This window comes from Durio zibethinus, chromosome 18, assembly GCF_047325235.1.
Source record: "Durio zibethinus cultivar Kanyao isolate XHJ-2024 chromosome 18, ASM4732523v1, whole genome shotgun sequence".
NCBI classification, from domain to species: Eukaryota; Viridiplantae; Streptophyta; class Magnoliopsida; order Malvales; family Malvaceae; genus Durio; species Durio zibethinus.
Genome location: NC_143179.1, coordinates 1,248,434 through 1,268,421, shown reverse-complemented (window position 1 = coordinate 1,268,421; position 19,988 = coordinate 1,248,434). Strand labels below are relative to the sequence as shown.

The following is a 19,988-nucleotide window of genomic DNA, read 5'->3' as shown; positions in this document are numbered from 1 at the left end:
ATGTCAAATGCATCAAAGAGGCCCACGAGATCGCCTATAATGTGGAATATAATATATGAATCCATTAAAGGAGGAGAATGGTGTCATCGAACCCATGAATATCAAGAACTATGCAACGATGCCTATGGGATGATAGGGAAAGAAACTAGTAACACTGTAGTACCAAAGCTTAACAATATTTTGAAGATGAAGTTTTTGGAGAAACTTTTTCAAAATCAAATTACGCTTGAATTTTTGTTGTTTACATTACTAAGTTATCCCTTCAATACAAAATGGGGATAACTTTTAAATTAAGTTATAGATTAACATAGATACTAAAATTTTCTTTAGCTAACATTGGTTTGTCAAATGTAATTACAAATATAATTCTTTATATTTAACTTTCTTTTTGTATTACATTGTGATAACGTTCATATTAAAGAATCTTTAAATTAATATTATTAAATTTTTTATCAAAAAAATAACCTTAAATGAGAATGATTTCTAATTATAATTATATATAATAGTATTTTATCTATATACGTACATATTTATAAATTTATAATATATAAATATAGATAATAAACACTATTATATATAATTATAAATTTATAATATTAAAAATTATCTTATTCATTGTTTGTGGAGTTTTAAAGCTTTATAAATAGATTAATAATAGAATGATACATATTTTATATTAAAAAATTAAAAAAAACTAATTAAAGAAAGAGTGGCCTAATAATTGTTTAAGGTTATTTGTGGAGTTAAAAATTTTGGTTGTTACTAAATAAAAAACGAATTTTTTTATTCATTTTAATAGTATATAAGCCCATAGTCCCAAACCAATCCCGAATTTGGCATTTCCATCTTCAATCTTCCTCAAAGTCGGCTGCTTCTTTCATTCTTGGTTCCTCGTATCAAGCTGTTTCTTCGATTTTAGGTGTCTAATATCTTTTTTTTTTCTGTAATTTCTACGGTTCAATTCCGCGAGCAATTTTCAATTATGTTTTGAGGGTTTTTTTTTTTTTTTTTTTTGAGAAATAGAAAAGAGAATTGGGTATTTTTTTAATTCCTTTCTGTGCTATTAATAGATTTTTCTTGGGTGGTTATGACCGATAGAATTGTTAATTATAATTCATATGTGGGCATTTGCTTTTGATTAGAAAAGGAATAATTTTGACGGAATTTGACTCTTTTTAATATTAAAATTTCGATATAATCTGATAATTCAAGCTTTCATGTACTTTCAGGTTTTTGTTCTTATCCAAATTCCCTTTTTGTTCTTTGCAAATGCTGACTGCTAGTGTTACTATCCCTTCGCCGCCTCTATTATCTCCTGGTATGCTCTTTTTCTATCCTAATTTTCTCGGAATTTTCTTTCATTATTTATACAATTGTGTTTGTTTTATTATAATATTTATCATGGTTTTCACCAGGGACTCAATTGAAGTCGCAAATTAGGCGCAGTGGCTGCTGTGCCGCGGTCAGAATTTGTAGGAGAATTAAGCCAATCGGCCTTGGCTTGCAGTTGGAACCTATTGTTGGAAGAAGTAGAAAACAATCTTTATCTGTTATGTGTGCTGCTGCTGCTTTGGTAAGTTTGTTCGAACAATTTTTACTCGGAGAAAAGTAAATGGTTTCCCTTAGAGTGGTTAACATGGACCAAAGAATGCTATAGACAGAGAATGTTACTTGTCTGTTATCAATATCAAAGTCAAACAGCGTTAAAACTTGAAATAGATGTAGTGAAAGAGATCAACTTGTGTGAACATGTGTTTCTGTGTGTGTTTTGTTTTACACATACTAAAAGTAGACGTTTTAAATGATGAGTTCGACACCTGGTTTCTTTTTGATGCAGAATGCAACTTGCAGTGCATCAGGGCAAACTCAAACCATTACTCGGGAGGCACCAACAATCACCCAAGCTCCTGTCCATGGTAATGACACATCCATTTTCTATAGTTTACCAAAATTTAGTTAGATGCATCCCTTTTTTGTGTTTATTCTAGTTGACCTTTATCCAACCACCTTAAGTTGAAATGGTGGTTAGGAAGGTTATCGAGTGCTAGGTGGTTTTGTTGGAATAGCTGAAGACATGGTGATGAGCATGTATTACTGCCATACCTTTTTGGACACTTAACCATGCTGTTTTCAATCTTGCACTGTCATATTCCATCTGCTTTGGTAGGACGATTGTTATTTTTTTGGCACATGATAATCCAGACACTGCCTTTTTGCTAGAAGCATCGAACAATGTTCCTTTTTTTGTATTTTTCTTCTATGGTATATAGGTGATAAATACCTACACTTGCAGGATCTGGGGATAGAACCCTGGCCCTGTTTTTTTATTTGAGTACAAATCCATGTAATTTTATGGGAAAATGTGTCATTTAAATGGCTTACTATGGTTTATTGAAATGCAGCAAAGGAGAAGTCACCACAACTGGATGATGGTGATTCTGGATTTCCTCCCCGTGATGATGGGGGTGGTGGAGGTGGGGGAGGCGGCGGTGGCAACTGGTCAGGCGGATTCTTCCTTTTTGGATTTCTTGCATTCCTAAGCTTCTTAAAGGATAACGAAAGTGATGAAGATTACCAGGGGGGCAGTCGAAGAAGATAAGAGTCTCTTGGCAAATTGATAACACCCTTTGGAACCTTATGCATATTGTCTTTCATGCTGTATTCTTTTTAACAATGAATAACGGTAATCGATCTTTCCATTTGGTATTTGTTTTTGAGGATCGCTTTAAAAACAAAATTTGTTTTGTTCAAGTACGCTTGCATGGCGTATTCACAATAGAGCTGTAGGATACCAAAATGACAACTTGAGAATTAAGTCTGTTCTTTCTACTGTAGCCACTTATTTTTGTCTGGGTTAATTAAAACCGATTTGAGTTTTTATTTTTGTACTTCAATCAAGTTTATTAAGCTGTTCGAGCCATGATTAAGTTTGAACGGGCCTATGTGGGTCATTTGGGCTTGAGAGCTTAGAGTATGTCACTTAGGGTGTTAAATGGCCCAATCCAAAAATTTTCTTTCCCTTTCAAATTAAAGATTAATCCATTTCCCATACCCAAGCAGCAACACTTCACTGCCATCACAAAGAAACGATCCTCTGAGAGTCCCGCACTTTCACTGTTTCCTCTATCAAATCCCACAATACCACCACAGCAAACACCTCCACCTCCACCTCCACCTCCACCCCCCCCTCCAAAAAAAAAAAAGAAAACCCTCTGCCGGCAGACCACCTGAATACCATCACAGCAAAACCAAAAAAAAAAAATTTTCTCGTCTCTTTTCGTGGAACAGCAGCAAAAAAAGTTCACAAACATCAAAACTGAGATTTTCGATTTTGGAGGTTCCAAAAAGTTTGACTTTGATTTTTGGTGAGGAGGGAGGTCTCGGCTTGGAGAAGAGGCGGTGGAGTAGTAGATTAATATAAGTTTCATCCTTTCATTGATTCAAATAATCCGAACTCAGTTCGAATAATTTAATATATGTTTTGAAAAGCTTATGAAATTAATTTGAGTGGTTTTCTTTTATATTTAATATTTATATATAAGTAAATGATAAAAATATAATATTTAATATTGATCTTCATAATTTTATCGAATTTAACTGAACTTATCAAATCAAACTTTAATACCTCAACTTAATTAAGTCACGAATTTGAACATAAAAAATAAAATTTAATAAAATTCAAATCAAATTTTAAGTATTGAATTTTCGAATCAGACTTTGAGTATGGTAATGTATCAATTCAATTACATCCATAGGCGATGCCCCATGAAAGTTTCGTTAAGGAGTCTCCTGCATTTCATTTTATTACATAATATAAATTCGACACAAACAGAAATGCGCTGCTCGTCCCCATTCGTAATTCAGTGGGAGATCTTAATCAGCAATGTTGTTTATCTAGACTCTAGAGTTTCACTGGTCAATGCAAGATCATTCATAAGAAACCTTTGCGAAAACAAACACCAACAAATCTGACCGAAGAGTTGTGAATTCGCTTTCCCTTATAAATTTTAAATATTTTAAATACAATAAAGTGATTAAAAAAATAAAAATAATATAATTTAAAATTTTCATAAAAATTTTATATGAATCGGATAAAATAATATTTAATAAATTGTATATTTCAAGTACGAAAGATGACTCTATAAAATAAAAATATAAAAATAATAAAATTTAAAATTTTAATAAAATTGTATTTAAATTTAATAAAATTTTAAATATATATTTTATATTTAATGTGTATAATTAATTATAACATAATAATTTTTATATTTTATATATATTAAATACATAAACATAAATACATAAAATATCATATCTAAACAATAATGTTTGCCCGTATGTATTTCCAGATTGAGTTGGATTGATTTATTTATACGAAATTAAAAACAAAAAAAATAGTAGCAAAAGTTTTAAATTGACAGAATTTTTAGGCCGTTGTTGAAAATTCCACAAAAACCCCTTTTAAAACCCCAGGCCTTAAGCCACCCCTGAGATGACAAGAAACGGTGGCCGAATTCTTTCAAGAAAAGGAAACCATATCCATTGAAGCTTTCTCTTCTAAATGGCCAGAACAGCCTGCGGTAGTCTGCTTTCAACTCTAACTCTTCTTCCAAACAAACCCTCCTTTTTAACTAAAAATCTTCAATTAATCAGCGTTTTGGATGGGACAAAAACGAGATTATACTCTTCTTCTTCCAGAATAAGCATGAGCTTAAGAGCCGGCATTGTTGGTCTCCCTAACGTCGGCAAATCAACTCTATTCAATGCCGTTGTAAGTTTTACTTGATTTCGGATTTTGGGTTTTCTTTTTTCTTAGAAAAAAGATGAGGAAATGATTAAATCGAAAATTGAAAATGTAGGTTGAGAATGGGAAAGCACAAGCTGCGAATTTTCCGTTTTGTACAATAGAGCCAAATGTTGGGATTGTTGCGGTTCCGGATCCTCGGCTCCATGTTCTTTCTAAACTCAGCAAGTCTCAAAGAGCTGTCCCTGCTTCTATTGAGTTTGTTGACATTGCTGGTCTCGTTAAGGGTGCCAGTCAAGGAGAGGTAATACTTGTTCTTTTTTTTTTTTGTTTTTATTTTTTGCTTTGAAAAGAAAGAAAAAAGTGTATTGGAATATGAAAGCATAAGTTAAACCTGGCAGAAAGCATAAGGTAAACCTGGCAATTCGTGTATTCATATTACAATTCATGGCTACATGCTGAACATGTTTAAAACATGAAAATTGTTATATCATAATTTGTATTCATATCATAGTTTGTGCCAGCATGTTGAACCCAAAGTACATTTTTTGGTTTTTGCTAAAATTTTAAACCTTGTTGCTTTTGTGCATGTATTTGTATTGTTTTTAATAGTATTGTTTGTTTTTGTTTTTATTTTTTGCTTTTGAATACAAATGCATAGAGTGCATTTGGATATGAAACCAAACACCGCTTTGAATATTATCTACCTTTCGAAATCTGTTGCAATTGGGTCCTTAATTTTTTTTTCTATGTCATTGTTTTCAGGGATTAGGAAATAAATTCTTATCGCATATCCGGGAGGTGGACTCCATTCTTCAGGTTTTTCTCTATCCTTATTCACCACTCACCAGTGTTCTTTTCTGCATATGCTGTACTGATTTTTTTCTACTGTCTTTAAGTTGGTGATTATGTCATTCAGATACAGTGTTAATAATAGAAAATACAGGATAAACCACTAATGAGTAAAGACATACATATACTAGCCCAACCATCATTTCGCTAACTAAAATAAATGGCTTTCCATTATACGTGGTCCTTCCAGGGAGTAGTTTAACTAGTTCACAAATACATACTATGCTCTGTGTACATTAGTGCATCACTTACTACATTAATTCTCTCTACGTGATTTATGGTCATCTATAGTATATTTAGTGCATACCTTTTTAACAGTTAGCCATGTCTGAATGAGCATATCTTTAAGGCTCAGCATGGCTAAAACCTTTAAATGGTCAATTTCCTTCAAATCATCTTAGTTGGAAGTTTAATCTGGTACTGCCTTTTTTGCTATTTTTTTTTTTTTTTTGTTAATCATTTTTCACTCAGTATCTTTATGCATGAACACAGAAAATTTTCAAGAAATATGAAGAATTTGTGCCTGTTATACCGTAAATACTCTCTTTTTCCCCCTGAAATATGTGAGTTCCATTTGTTTTTGAATGTTTATGTTTTAGGGGAAAAGCAGACAAAAATGACCTTTTGATCCGAAGGCAAGGGCTCGTGTTAATTGTTGAGTCATTATTCCAGTACTTTAGTTGTTTAAAATTTTGAGAAATTCCCCATATAAGTTTTTTCTTTATCCTTGTACAGAAGACTATGTATTTAAGAATTAAAGAACCCAGGTAAACATCCCCACCCCTAAACAGTTTTTAATTTTTTTAATTGAATCTGAAAGTATTCTTTGGGAGACATTATCGAATTTTATGCATATGATTTGCCAATCAAAAGCTTGGTGATATAGTTATTTACTTCTAATTTTTGAAATCAAATGCTGATTTCATTATTGTTTCAGGTTGTACGCTGTTTTGAAGATAATGACATTGTTCATGTGAATGGCAAAGTTGATCCTAAGTCTGATATTGATATTATCAATTTGGAGCTAGTTTTCTCAGATTTAGATCAGGTATGCTCAATGGAGTTTAATAAAGCTTCAGCCTCTTTCTTGAAAAAGTGGTGATGCTGATTTAATAGTTTAGAATATATTATCATGAGTGGTGCTAAATGCACCCTTAGTTTTTCTCTTCACAGCCCAACTTTTTTTGTTCAAAATTTTTTGTAAGTGAAATTACTTAATTACCCTTCTCACAACTTTCTGGAGTTTTATAATTTTCCAAAAATGGGCTTCCGGAAAGTCATAAACCTTTCTGGAAATTTGACTTTCCGGAAATTCAGTTTTGGAAAAGTTTATAATCTCCCGGAAATCCATTTCCGAAAAGCTATATGACTTTTTGGAAATCCATTTTCGGACAGGTTTATGACTTTCCGGAAATCCATTTCCAGTAACTTGTGTGAAAAAGAAAGAATAATTAAGTAATTTCATTTACAAAAAATTTTGGAAAAAAAAAGCTGGGTGTGAAGAGAAAAGGCTAGGGTGCATCTAACAGCACTCTATTATCATATGAGTGCATCTAAAGCATCTTTTACAATGTTAATTCTTTTCATGTTGCTTGTGTGGTGTCTAATTTACATTTTAAGAAATATTTTTAAAAGATTTTACTCATTTACTGTACTCTCATACGATTGGACTGGTGTTGATCCGAAGAGATCTTTGATTGCAAAAGTTGTCCCTCTTTTAGTAAATAAAGTTGGACCTATTTTTTCTCATTTCAGTTATTTATTTGAGAATCCTAGTTATATAATGATTGGTAGAACACATTCCTCTGTTTAATGGCCCATTAGTGATGTGAATCAAATTACTGCTTCTTGTGTTTTCAGCAGTGAGAATCTTTATTCAGGCTTTTGTATGATTCACTAACAGTCTTCTAGATTTGGAATGTTATATCATCGTGAGGCAATTTGAACAATTTGGGTTTGAGAAAAAATTAACTGGACTTCCTGTAACTTATTAATTCCCGGACTTTTGTATTAGTTGATTAAATAAAGTAGTGTTCCAAGTGGTTAGCTACTTATATGCTTTGTAGTATCATTTCGATTAAGGGTGCTTCAAAAGTTTATTAAACCAAGGTCTTGTTGAATTTCTACAAATTGTCGGATGTTTTATGCATTCATAAAGGACTAGATCTTTTGGGCATTAAAATCTTAGCTAAGCATTAAATCTTTTTGGAATCTAAAACCCAAAACTAAAAGTTTCAAATTTCCAAAAGATCTTGTGAGATATTAAAGGTTGGGGAAATTTCAATTCTTGTGTAGATAAAATGCTTGAATTGTTTTAATTCTGTCAAGATAAAAGATTTTCTATAGTTTAAATTTTGTAATGAACTTGAGGTCAGCATAAACTAAACTCTGTGATAGAATATTCATTCTGTTTAGAACTTGTTTGATCTGGATAGTTTGTCACTGTACAGGGGATAGCGTTAAATATAATTTTAAACTGAAGCCAAAAAATGTGTGAAAAGATCTGAAAAAGTTTGTCTGTCCAAGAACTCAGAGTCCAAAATAGTTTAAATCCATTACTAACAAAAGAAGGCTTTGAGCGATCAAATATAAACTAACTTATCATATCCACTAAGTCTCAAATTCTTCTCAAGTACAATTTAAGAGTGTGTTTAAGGCAGCAGGGACTGTTTAAAGAGTTTAGAGTAGTTTGGTTTGGATTTAGTTGCTAACACAAACAAATTGTCATGTTGATGCAGCTGAGAAAAGTTGGGAAATATAAGAATTTCTGACGATGTAGGATGGAAATAAAGAGGAAACTTAGGTTAAATGCCAAAGAAATCATCTTGTGCGGGTAAAATTTGATCCTAAATCAAAGATTCAACCTTAAGTTTAGGGTCATATAGAGATGGAAAATATTGTTTGCATCGCATCTTCAAAAGGTACCGAATAATACTATTTATAGATTCTCAGGATAGGAACCTTGGAGATTCCTCTAAAGTGCAAAGGCTGTTTTCTTAGTTAGAAGAATTAAGTTTTGACTCCTTTACCACAATTATTGGGTAAAACACATTTGAGAATTCTAATAGGTGATAAGTTATAAAATAATTCTAGAATTCTATGTAATTTGAAGTCCATCAGTTTCCACCAGTTAGAAAGAACTCGGGTTTTAACGAGTAAAAACAGATTTATAGAAAATTTGATGCTATTATCCAAGTTTCTTTAGACTCTTAATTTCGTATGAAATCTGTTTCTTGTAGAAGTAAACTTTTTCACAATGAACATAATTGATGGAGCTACTAGCAACATTTAATTAAATTGTACAAAAAGAAAGGAGAAGCTAGTTCTAGTTCCAAATAATTTGGGACTCATTGGAGATTTTGGTTGATATGTAATATTTCTAACCAGAAAGTTGCATACATGTTTTACTTACATTTCATGTTCAATACCTCTAAAGCAGTGGATTGTAGTTAATTAATGGGGGCACTATATGTGAAATCTATTTCTGCCATTCTGGCAGATGCATAATAGCACTCTTTGAACATGTCCAAAGACTGAAAAGGTCCTCTTTCAAAACGGTATTGACTCCAATTTTTCTAATTGAAATTTGAAATCTGTCATGATACTGCATAGAGCTCCTCGTTGATTGCTTGGTCTAAAGTTTTAGGAGACTGCATTATTTTGTGATACATCATCCTATATCAAATACGAGTGTGATTGTTGGAAGCCACATAGGTCTTCAAGTCATTCTTAACAACTTGGGTTAAGATTTTGAGTTCATGTGGATGTGGTTTAGGGCTGAAAAGATGTTGGGCTAGTGGTGCTTGAGCCCAGCCTCCAAGGATATTGCCATTGGTGTCAAAGCATATGCCCATTCAATGTGGGTTCACATAGTCACAGTGTGTGATATTGGTCCTATGAGAATCAATTCTGACTGTGATATGTGGTTCTGAAATCTGATGAGGCCATCAAGGAGAAGGGCAGGGATGGGTAAAGAATATGATATTAGGAGTATGATTGATGAATCCCACATAAGGGTTTAAGCCACTCACTCTTATCAACTTGAGCTTAATCTTTTGAGTTTGTGCAGTATAAACTTGAAAAGTTGTTTGTCCTATGGTGTTTGGACCAAGATATTACCTTTATAACATGAAATGAAAGCATCTATCTTATACTTATGAAACTCTTAAGAATTAGCATTTTGTTTTGAATAATGTGGATCCAAACCACTAATTTATTTACATATCTTTCGTATATTGCATCCTAAGATATGCATGTACACCTTCCATGTCGGTGTTCTGTTTTTCCAACATCTGTTATGGCATTAAATTCATATCATCTCATATCCTTGTCCATGCTTGTGCTTTTTACCATGCAGATATATTTGTTTACACACATATTTATCTATGGTTTCAAAGTAATAATTCATTGCCCATGTCTTATGTTTTAGTGCATTAACCCTCCAATGAATTTACTTGATTGTTTCTTTCTCAATTAACCTTAACCTTAAATAAATTTGCTTAAATGCTTCTTTCTCAATAACCTTTATGAACTCCTGCATGGCCTTAGTACATTCGTGTGGCAGCCTAAATCAAAATAAGCTTGTGTAATTAATTGCATCTTTTATAAGAAATGCAGATAGAGAAGAGATTGGAGAAGCTTAAAAAGGGGAAGGCGAAGGATTCACAATCTAAACAAAAGGTGAAGTTATTTTTCCTCCTCTGTTTTTACTGTAAGTAGCATCTTGTCATTTGCCTGTCATTCTGTCTATTCTATACTCCAATGTGGTGTATTTTTGTGTTAGCATTGACTTTCTTAAAGTTATATAATTTTAGGAGGAAGCAGAAAAGTCTGCCTTGGAAAGGATTCGGCAGGCACTTATGGATGGAAAACCAGCACGATCAGTTGCATTAACTGACTTTGAGAAGGATGCTGTGAAACATCTTTGCTTGCTGACAATGAAACCAATCATTTATGTGGCCAATGTCACAGAATCTGATCTCGCTGAGCCTGGAAATAATCCCCATGTTACTGAAGTGATGAATCTTGCATCTGAGTTGCAATCTGGAATTGTAACAATTTCTGCACAGGTTTGGTGATACTCTTGAAAAGCATGTTCTAATGACAAGTAATTTTAGAGCTTTGCAATCTTCTGTCTCTCTCTAATGTGCTCAAGCCTGTTGGCAGACATTGATGCACTGTCATCTTTTATAAAAACAAGAAAATTTATCTGTTCTTTTAAACCTGTTGCTGATGGATGTTGTATTAGCTATTATATTATGCAGAGGAACTAAGGAAGCTTAACATTGCAGGTTGAGTCAGAGCTCACTGAACTTCCATCAGAAGAACGAACAGAATATTTGAAATCTCTTGGTGTCAATGAAAGTGGGCTTGGGAACCTTATTAGAGAAACATATAGCCTTCTAGGGCTGCGTACATACTTTACATCTGGGGAGAAGGTGAAAAGACATTCTTTTTTTTTTTGGATAAATAGGTGAAAAGACATTCTCACAATTACTTTAATCGTTTTTTTTTTAAAAATTTGGTTTCATAGCATGGAAGATGGATTTCATGTCTGCTTGAATTTTATTTGTTCTATTAGTTGAAAGTGTTCTTAATGCTGCAGGAATCAAAAGCATGGACAATACTTGCAGGTTAGTTTTGGCTGTTCTGGTGTCCAAACTCTAATCTGTACTATATGCAGATATTCTTATCATCGTTATCTAATTTGTTTTTTCTTGATCAGGGATGACTGCTCCTCAAGCTGCTGGAGTTATTCACTCCGACTTTGAGAAAGGCTTTATTCGTGCTGAGACAGTAAGCACCATCATTAATTTTGTGGATTCCATCCCATACATTTTCAGATTTTTTTCCTCCCATCCCATCAGCTCGATGGCTGGATGGAAGCAATTGTTTCTGTTTTTGCTATTTGTTGCTTTCTGTCTTTTTTTCTTGAAAATACTGCTTACAAGCCTGGCCTTGGCTCTGCAATCAGCTACTTTCCCTGCTGTCATCAGCAAACCATATAGGGCATTCTTTTATTGATAAACATGGAATTGATTGGACATTGGGCTAAATAAGAAGGAATAATGTTATAGGGTCATCTGCTTTAGTCAAATTGCATGATGGTTTGGTATATGGAAAATAAGAAAAATGAAAAGATTGCTTACTTATTGGAGACATGATTCTTTAATCAGAACATGAGCATCTTTTACCTTTTTGAACATCTGCTTGTGTCAAAGTTGTATGATGGTTCAATATATGAATTCACATGCATCTCTAAGAGAGATTATTTATGTGGAATCATTGATCATGAGTATGAAATATATTTCATCACCACCTCTTCATAAAAAGATGTCTTGTTCTTAATAGGTATCCTATGATGATTTTGTTGCCACCGGTTCACTAGCAGCAGCAAGGGAAAAGGGACTTGTAAGTTGTTTCATTGCTATTAGCCTATATAAGTTTTTTTAGGTAATAAATTTCTTGAATGGTATATGCTCCATACCTTGCATGAGTTTCACTTATGCAATGAAGAAAGGAAGACTGCTTTGCATTTATTTATTTTCCCTCAGAACGGTGGAACTCTTCCTAAGTTCCTATTGCCCCGTCCAGCAAAACCTACTTCAAATTTTGGTTTTGGGTGAAATAGACATTAACCTTGACTCTGAGGGGAGAGTGGAGATATCATCTGCAATTCTCCATATCTGTCATGGCTCTATTAGTTTTCTGTTGAGTAATGTGCTTGTATTTTTCTAGGTTACAAAACTTAGGTCGTACAAGCTAAGGCCGCCTTTGCATCTAGTCTCAAAGAATGGTTGCCCAGCTGCAATCAGTAGGCTGCTACACTCCACCTTTAATTACTCCCTCTCTGCTCTTTACTTGTCTCAAACCCTAAACCCTAAACCTTTGTAGGCCCAAAGACTGTCAGCTTTATTTTCATATTTTCCCTTATTTCCTTCTGTTTTGTACATATTTCAGCTGTCTCTCTTACAATATTTATTTCAGCTATATTATTTTCTCTCTCTTTCTTATTTAACTTTCTGCAGCTGAGATCTGAGGGTAAAGACTACATAGTGCAAGAAGGAGATGTAATGCTGTTTCGTTTCAACGTTTGATGATTGTACTTTTGAAGCCGAAGGCATTTCATCATTCCTTTACCTATCAAACACTGAAAAAGAAATGTATACCTCATTGGTTTTGTATTTTCAGCGGTCTAAGATCATGTCGAACGTCAGGCAAATGGTATAGGATGAAATTCTTCTTTTACCATTTCTGAACCAAGAGATATATTCAGAGATTGATCTGCCCATGAAATTGTCCTTTTGTAATTCAAAAAGTAAACAAATGAAATCCCCCCATTTTTCATCTCATGGTTGTAACTATATTGTCAACAATAACGTAGTTTGTTGGTAGAGTGTTGAACTCTTAGTTCCAGTTCAAGTGACAAGGGATCAATTCCTAGCAACCTCAAGTTCCACAAAAGAGGTTGTAACTATATTCATCTGTGAATATATAACCCTATATGTTGGGGCATCATTACTTTACTTATCTTGCCCTAAGAGTGAAAATTTAGAGAAATAATTTCTGCTACTTTGTAGAGGTTTTCAATGGTATTTGAAAGTTTTTCTTTGTTGCATTGAAAACATATTTGCAGATCTGACCAAATAATGCCTAACAGCCTAAGGATCCGGATGGCAGCTGAACTTCATGTCAGTTTATTTTCTCTATCTTTCATCTTTCCCAATTTGGCTCAAGGAAACAAAAGGTTAATGAAAATGACTTTATGCCTTTATTTTCCCCAAAATTGTCTCCGAGTTTCGGAATTTGGGTCAAAAAGCACCAATGCAAGAGAATACTTATTATCATTCTTGAATTAAATCAATGGAGTGGTAAAACAGATCAGATGTCCTTGTCTGCAACTGATATGGTCCTAAGGCTAAGGGCAAAGTCTTATTGTTGGCTTTGTTTTAAAACATTGATAGATGTACTAGATCAATGCTTTTGTTTCTAAGCAAGTGAAAGCGGGAATTCCTAGTTTTTTTTTTTTAGTACGGAAGAGATCACAACCTAAAATAAAAAAAAAATTATAAGTATTAATATTTGAATTTTAAATTTATTAGACGTCGTTTTTTAAAAATAAATATATGAACTGATTGAGCTAAACTCAATGTTTGAAATTTTAGTTTCATCGTAAGGTTAAGGTGGGAGTTCCTATCCCTACATCTTAGATCATGACCATATTACTAGTTGGTTTTTTCATGTTTATCTGAGTAAATATGATATTTTGTTGTCTCTGAAACATCAATTGCTTTCCGAAATTTCCTTGTTGAGAAAGTGATTTAGTAGTTGCATGGTTCTCTGCCCCTGTCCATGTCTTGAATCATTCCAAGTTGCACGTTTAATGCTTGTTTTAGCTTGAAGTTGGTATTTTCAAATAAAAATGATCCAAGAGATAGATGATTGAATTCTTATCATGCAATGCAATTTCATTAAGTCAACATTGGGAAACAATTCTATGATAGGAATACAAGAAAACGATATGTTATTAGTTCCAGGTACCTTAACCATCCTTTGTTGAAAGCATTTGATGGAGAGCTCGAAACAGAAGCATGCAGGGGAAGACATATTGGTGAAATGTGAGGTAGCTTTGTTTGGTTATCTTTTATGGATACTCCAGAATTCTGATCCAAATCTCATTTTGTATTCCTGGAAGGAATTGGCTGACCTCTACGTGTTTTGATCTATGACCAGCTTAACTCAGTTCAGGCATACAATAAAAAATATATATTTTGTTACAAAGGAGATTCTAGTTTGGAGATAAAGGAAAAGGGATTGTGATACTAAGATTTGAATCTTATATCTGTTGGATATAATCTCTTCGCATTAATTAATTGAACAAAGTATCGAGCATATGACTAATGGATTGATATTCACAACCCCATCCCCCAAAAGAAGGGCTTATTGGTTTATTAAATTTAAAGCACAAAATGACTCTATGTAGTCAGTACCAAATCTATCAAAGAGCAATGAAAAAGAGAATCGAAGGGAAGCCATACTCAAAACCTAGCATGCAGAGGTTTGTTATGACATAACATTGTCATACTATAACAAGATTACCACAGTTGCAAGAGTTGATAAACGGTTGGACTGTCAAGACAGCCATTTCCAAACCAAGTGGCGGTGCCATTCCACAACAACTCCATTACTAATTGCTTCAAGCATAGTCTGCAGGAAATTCAATATTACACCAGTCTCGGCGGGGAAGAATCACTTTTATACTACACATAGAACCACCTAGAAGACCACATAATTCAGCAAAATTAAAGAGAAATGTCGGATCACAGCTTCCTCATGAGAAGAAATAGTCTCTGGTCAAGTTCAAAGTGGGCGACATGAGAAGCTTCTCCCCTGAGCAGCATCAAAAGCCCACCATATGAAACATAGATCTCCCTGAAAACAAGTAAAGACATTTAATTCTAAGATCGAGTAAAATGAATCTTACAGGCCAAAGAGATCAGATCAAGTTGCACAGTGAAATAGCAACTAGTAAATTAATCCTATTGAATATCAAGTCAAAGTAACTGCACCACCCAAGCAGCAATAACGGTGGAATAAAAAAAGAGATACTTGTGGGACACAAAAAGTAATGGCCAAGTATGGTTAATAAACATACGCTTTAAGTCCTTTCCCTGAAGCATCATCTGATATCTTGTATAGCTTCCCATGCATGACATACTCGTACTTATCTGCAAGAGACTTCCTCCCCTGGAACACAGGTTTAATTTGTTAGGCATATGGCAACAAAATATTGCATATCTTTAAGATATAGATGCCTTTGCATATATACACACTCACCCCCACATATAGATAAATAGATAAAATATCAAGGTTTTTACATGCATGCACACACCCTTATGTTTGGACTCCATACCTAAGAGTAAGACATCCTCAAATTCCTAATTTCAATACTTCCTTTTTTAGACTCAAATTGGATGTGGTACAGGTGTGGGGTTTGGTTGAGAAAGAAACAAATATTTAGGTAATGTTTGGTTTTAAAAAATAAAGCTATTTTCGGTTTTCGTTTGTTAGAAAAATGAAAAACATGAGTGAAAACGTATTTAGTAATTGAAAATGAAAACAAACTTTTAGAAAACAAAAAGGAAAATTGGCTGAAAGATGAAATAAAAAAAATATCTTCAATTATAAAAAAAAGGGATGTAGATTATTTTTTTCTTTGTATTTTGCAAGTTACCATATTTGAACACTTTTTAATGTCATTAATTAATAAATATTATATATATTATATTTATAATTAGATGTCATTAATAGTAATATCATTTAATATTGCATTTATTTCTATATTTTGCATTTTTAGAAAAAAATTTTTATTTTCGTTTACCAAATACATTTTTTAGAAAATAAAAAATAAAAATTATTTTCTAAAAAATGAAAATAAAAAATAAAAATAAAAACATTTTTTCAAACCAGACATAACCTTATTTTCCCTAAGTTGAACGAGAATGGGTGATCTTTGCTTGATCAAAAGTTGCTCAAATCAAGCAACAGAAAATTAAAGCAAAGGAAAACCATCAAAATCAATCAGAGGACCTCAAACTTCATAGAAAAGTAAAGTGCATAGGTAATAAATTTCAATTTTAAGAACATCCAACCAAAAAAAAATAGTCACCAAGAAAAATTATCAATATAAACCCAAAATTGAAACTTCAAATTGGTGCTTTATGCTCCACAATTTTTTCCATAAAGAAACAAAATGTCTACCCATGTAGTTTAAGTAGTCTCAGACTCACACACTATTGTTAAGCAAAGGGGTTCACTTCTAGGTCCCCACCATAAGAGTAAATTAATTGTAAATTACTTAACTATTATGTTAGGGCTACAAATATCAAATGTCTTTGTAAGATATAAGACTTATATACAACTCATATATCTTACAAAAACATTTGTACCCCTAACATAATAATTAAGTAATTTAAAAATATTTACTCTTACACACACAAATGAAAAGTGCTTAAAAGTAATGAATCATGGTTACCAGCAAGACTGTTTTAATGAAGTTGACAACCTGCTCTGTATTCAAAATAATATCGAATTCTCTCTCTCTCTCTCTCTCTCTCTCTCTCACTGAGCAGTTTCATTGAGATATTCAACAAATAATAGAAAACAAGAACAATTATTTGTGCTTGCAAGAGGACAAGGTTACAAACAAGCTTTGTAATGAATGAAGAATTTCTTGGACAAAAAAAACCAGCTTTGCAAATGTTGCTGCTTGAGGAAGACCGATGGGAAACTAGATATCTTGCACCTCTTTTGAGAGAGAGAAGAAGAAGAAGGAAAGGGACTTGAGAGGACAAAATTTTGAAATTATCATATGATACATTGATCCGTATAACTGACTCTACTTAGTAAAAGAACCTTAACTTGTTATTGTTATCATATGACATGTTGATCAACCTATAGCTTTCATGGCAGATTTGCTGGAATTTTGACCCCTATTTTAACTTGAGAATAACAAGACTTGATTGCTAACTAATCAAACTATAATTAATTGACTGTTACAATTGGAACTCTATGGACATCTTAGTTATGGTCCTTATGGAGATCAAACTTCAAGGGCAACATGTTTATTAACCCCACAAACTATGACCATAAAATGCTTATGGAAACTGTTGCAAACCCATCTTGTAACTAACAATAGTAATAATCAGTTTAATGTAGCCACTTGGAGTAGAACCTGGTGTTGGGAGGGCAGGGGTTTGGGTAGAAATCTTAGTTTCAAGTTGTAGTGCTCTCCTCTAACACCCTTTGGAAAAATAAAGATGTTTTACTTTCCAGCACCAATTACTAGGCTCTGAAAACACACACACACACACACACAATTTATGCTCATTTTTTTAATTTACTTCAACTGTGATAATATTATATGAGAAAGGCAACTAGACTAGAAACAAAATACAAAATACTAGAAAACATAAACTTGTTAAGTAAAATATAGGATTTTGATTTGTGCTAGTAATAGCTTTAACGAATGAAAAAAATGATAAAAAATTGCAATTACGAATCATCTAGACAATTAGGACATAAAACATGCACTAGAACCAAATTGAAACAGAAGCATAGTTCATGTTTGTAATCATATATGAGGAGTTAAAGCAAGCAATGAATGCCACAATCAAACTCAAGACTTGGAGATCATAGTCGAAGTTATCAGCATGCACCTGTCATTTCTAACAAGATTTTTTTTTTTTTTTTGCAGCAAAGAAATTAGCAAAGAGTGTTAAACATTAAACTACAACAGTAAGAAGACTACCGGAGTGTAATAGCCAGTGTCAGGTGTTCCATCCAAATTCAATGTGTGAGCCAACGCCATTGTGAATTTGTCACCAACATGCATAGGATATATCTCTGTATTCACATCTAGGTGCATGAACATGTCACAATTCTGGCTCCGTGCTTCAATACGAGTAACTGCATGAATATACCAAAATATAAATGAGAAAATCTAATAAAACACTTTACCAAAGCAAGTTAAAACTTGATTGATATTATTTATTCCTTTAGCCAAGATCATTCTACACATATTTTGTGCAAAAGAACTGCTGCAATATAACTACTTTATATCTACCATTGGTAAACATTCAAGCAAATACGTACTTCTAATCCTACATAGGAGAGTTAGAACTAAATTCCAGGATTTCTCAATCAACATGGGGTTACCAGCAAATCATCCAAATTCCATAGCCAAAACTTAAACAAATAAAAATTATATATATACCATGCTTAAAAATTACGTTTCACTATCAAGGTACATATACATGTAATTAAAATTACAGAGCAATGAAAGAAACACAGAAAAAAATAAATACCCAAAGTGAGTAAATTAGAGAAAGAATAATAAAAGCTAAGCTCAGGAAAGATTGAAGATTTGACCTTTATCAAACTTTTTACCATCTGGGTCAAGCTTATCAACCACAAAAATATCCTCAAAAAGTATGATGCTTGACATCTTCTGCAAATTTTACCCTCAACACCAAACTATCACAAAGAGGTTAGCAAAGAGAGTGGCTTCGAAAGAGAAGGGAACCCAAGGGTAAATTCAGCTGGGTTTGGGAAGAGCCGAAAAGTAAGCTGCAACAAATCACTTGGGCTGGGCCACAAATATTTTAGGGATGTTTGCCCATTTCATGGGATTTGGTTTTAATATTTGGGTGAAAAAAAAATAGTCACTCAATTTTTAAGGATATTTTTAATCACTAACTGTTTATTTGTTGCTCAGTGATTAGTCGGACGTGTGATATTATTGACGTGATATTATAAATTTTTAAAAAATAATTAAATTTTATGTACTCGATTTTTTAAAAGTTTTTATTTTAAGTATTCAACTTTAAAAATTTATAATTTTATTATTAACAAATAAATTCTCAAATTTTATAAAAAAAAAGTATTTGATATTATTACATAAAATTAAATTATAATTATTTTATTTAAATTTAAAAAATAAAATAATATTACCCACTTGTAAAAATTACTAAAATAATGTTATTTTAAATCTTTGTCATCCAGCTCATTCAAATAAATTCAAATCAATATTTCATATCTTATAATGTCAAGATTTAGTTTTAATTTTATGTAATAAAATATTAAACAAATATGGAAAGCAAAATAAAATAAAATAAAATAATTTATTATATTAAATTTTATAAACCCATGGTGGTTAAATCCTTTTAATGTTACGTTGAGTGTAATATCCAAATATTAATAATTTCACAAACATTAGTGATCAAAAAATAAAAATTTAAAATAGTTACTTGAATTTATTTGAATTAATTGAACGACAAATATTTGAAGTAATAATATTTTAATAATTTGATAATTGATTAATATTTTTTTATTTTTAAAATTTAAATGGTATAATTATAATAAAATAAAAGTTCATAGTTTAATTTCATACAATAAAAATATTGAATATTTATTTTTATATTTTTAAAAATTCAATGATTTATTTGAGTATTATTCTAATATATTTTAATAGGCAACATAAATAATAAAATAATTTATTATATTAAATTTTATAAACATTGATAATCAACTCATTATAAATTTATGGTGATAAGGAGCTATTAACAATGAAAATAAAAATATTAATAAATTTTATATTTCATAATGCCAATTTCTAATTACAATAAATTTATGTTATCTATATTTCTATTAATATTTTATTACATGGAATTAAAATTATGAACTTTTATTATAATTAGAATCTTTATATTATAAAATATGAAATACTTGAATTTATTTAGATTAACTTCCAAAGACTTAAGGTAATGTTATTTAATTAATTTTGGTAATTGGATAATATTCATTCATTTTTCAAATTTAAATGATATAATTT

The 19,988-nt window shown here is 32.0% G+C and overlaps 3 protein-coding genes across 3 annotated transcripts; 2 read left to right on the top strand and 1 right to left on the bottom strand.

The window, feature by feature from the left end:
- The first annotated feature begins 792 nt into the window (after nt 1-792).
- Nucleotides 793-2,888, top strand: LOC111300226 (uncharacterized). Its single transcript, XM_022895867.2, has 5 exons — nt 793-919; nt 1,230-1,318; nt 1,416-1,573; nt 1,838-1,916; nt 2,403-2,888. The coding sequence occupies exons 2-5, from the start codon at nt 1,270-1,272 to the stop codon at nt 2,597-2,599; spliced, it is 483 nt and encodes a 160-aa protein (XP_022751602.2). The 5' UTR covers nt 793-919; nt 1,230-1,269; the 3' UTR covers nt 2,600-2,888.
- Nucleotides 2,889-4,435: 1,547 nt separating this feature from the next.
- Nucleotides 4,436-13,122, top strand: LOC111298897 (uncharacterized). Its single transcript, XM_089746936.1, has 11 exons — nt 4,436-4,771; nt 4,860-5,048; nt 5,510-5,563; nt 6,534-6,644; nt 10,214-10,276; nt 10,411-10,665; nt 10,888-11,034; nt 11,202-11,229; nt 11,322-11,392; nt 11,948-12,007; nt 12,625-13,122. Exons 1-11 carry the CDS (start codon nt 4,562-4,564, stop codon nt 12,691-12,693), a joined length of 1,257 nt encoding a protein of 418 aa, XP_089603062.1. The 5' UTR covers nt 4,436-4,561; the 3' UTR covers nt 12,694-13,122.
- A 1,385-nt stretch (nt 13,123-14,507) lies between these two features.
- Nucleotides 14,508-18,705, bottom strand: LOC111298896 (DNA-directed RNA polymerases II, IV and V subunit 8B-like). The gene is made up of 4 exons (XM_022893644.2): nt 18,527-18,705; nt 17,907-18,064; nt 15,252-15,343; nt 14,508-15,028 (listed from the first exon to the last, which is right to left on the bottom strand). Exons 1-4 carry the CDS (start codon nt 18,600-18,602, stop codon nt 14,917-14,919), a joined length of 438 nt encoding a protein of 145 aa, XP_022749379.2. The 5' UTR covers nt 18,603-18,705; the 3' UTR covers nt 14,508-14,916.
- Nucleotides 18,706-19,988: the final 1,283 nt, after the last annotated feature.

Bases quoted from the DNA above. Each gene is read 5' to 3' on its own strand.
- LOC111300226 (XM_022895867.2), top strand. From the start codon at position 1,270: ATGCTGACTGCTAGTGTTACTATCCCTTCGCCGCCTCTATTATCTCCT. The intron at 1,574-1,837 runs GTAAGTTTGTTC...TTTTTGATGCAG, and splicing joins TGTGTGCTGCTGCTGCTTTG to AATGCAACTTGCAGTGCATC. The intron at 1,917-2,402 runs GTAATGACACAT...ATTGAAATGCAG, and splicing joins CACCCAAGCTCCTGTCCATG to CAAAGGAGAAGTCACCACAA.
- LOC111298896 (XM_022893644.2), bottom strand. From the start codon at position 18,602: ATGTCAAGCATCATACTTTTTGAGGATATTTTTGTGGTTGATAAGCTT. The intron at 18,065-18,526 runs GTCAAATCTTCA...ATATTCATGCAG, and splicing joins TGGTAAAAAGTTTGATAAAG to TTACTCGTATTGAAGCACGG. The intron at 15,029-15,251 runs GTATGTTTATTA...ACTTGTTTTCAG, and splicing joins TCAGGGAAAGGACTTAAAGC to GGAGATCTATGTTTCATATG.
- LOC111298897 (XM_089746936.1), top strand. From the start codon at position 4,562: ATGGCCAGAACAGCCTGCGGTAGTCTGCTTTCAACTCTAACTCTTCTT. The intron at 11,035-11,201 runs GTGAAAAGACAT...TTAATGCTGCAG, and splicing joins ACTTTACATCTGGGGAGAAG to GAATCAAAAGCATGGACAAT. The intron at 11,393-11,947 runs GTAAGCACCATC...TGTTCTTAATAG, and splicing joins GCTTTATTCGTGCTGAGACA to GTATCCTATGATGATTTTGT.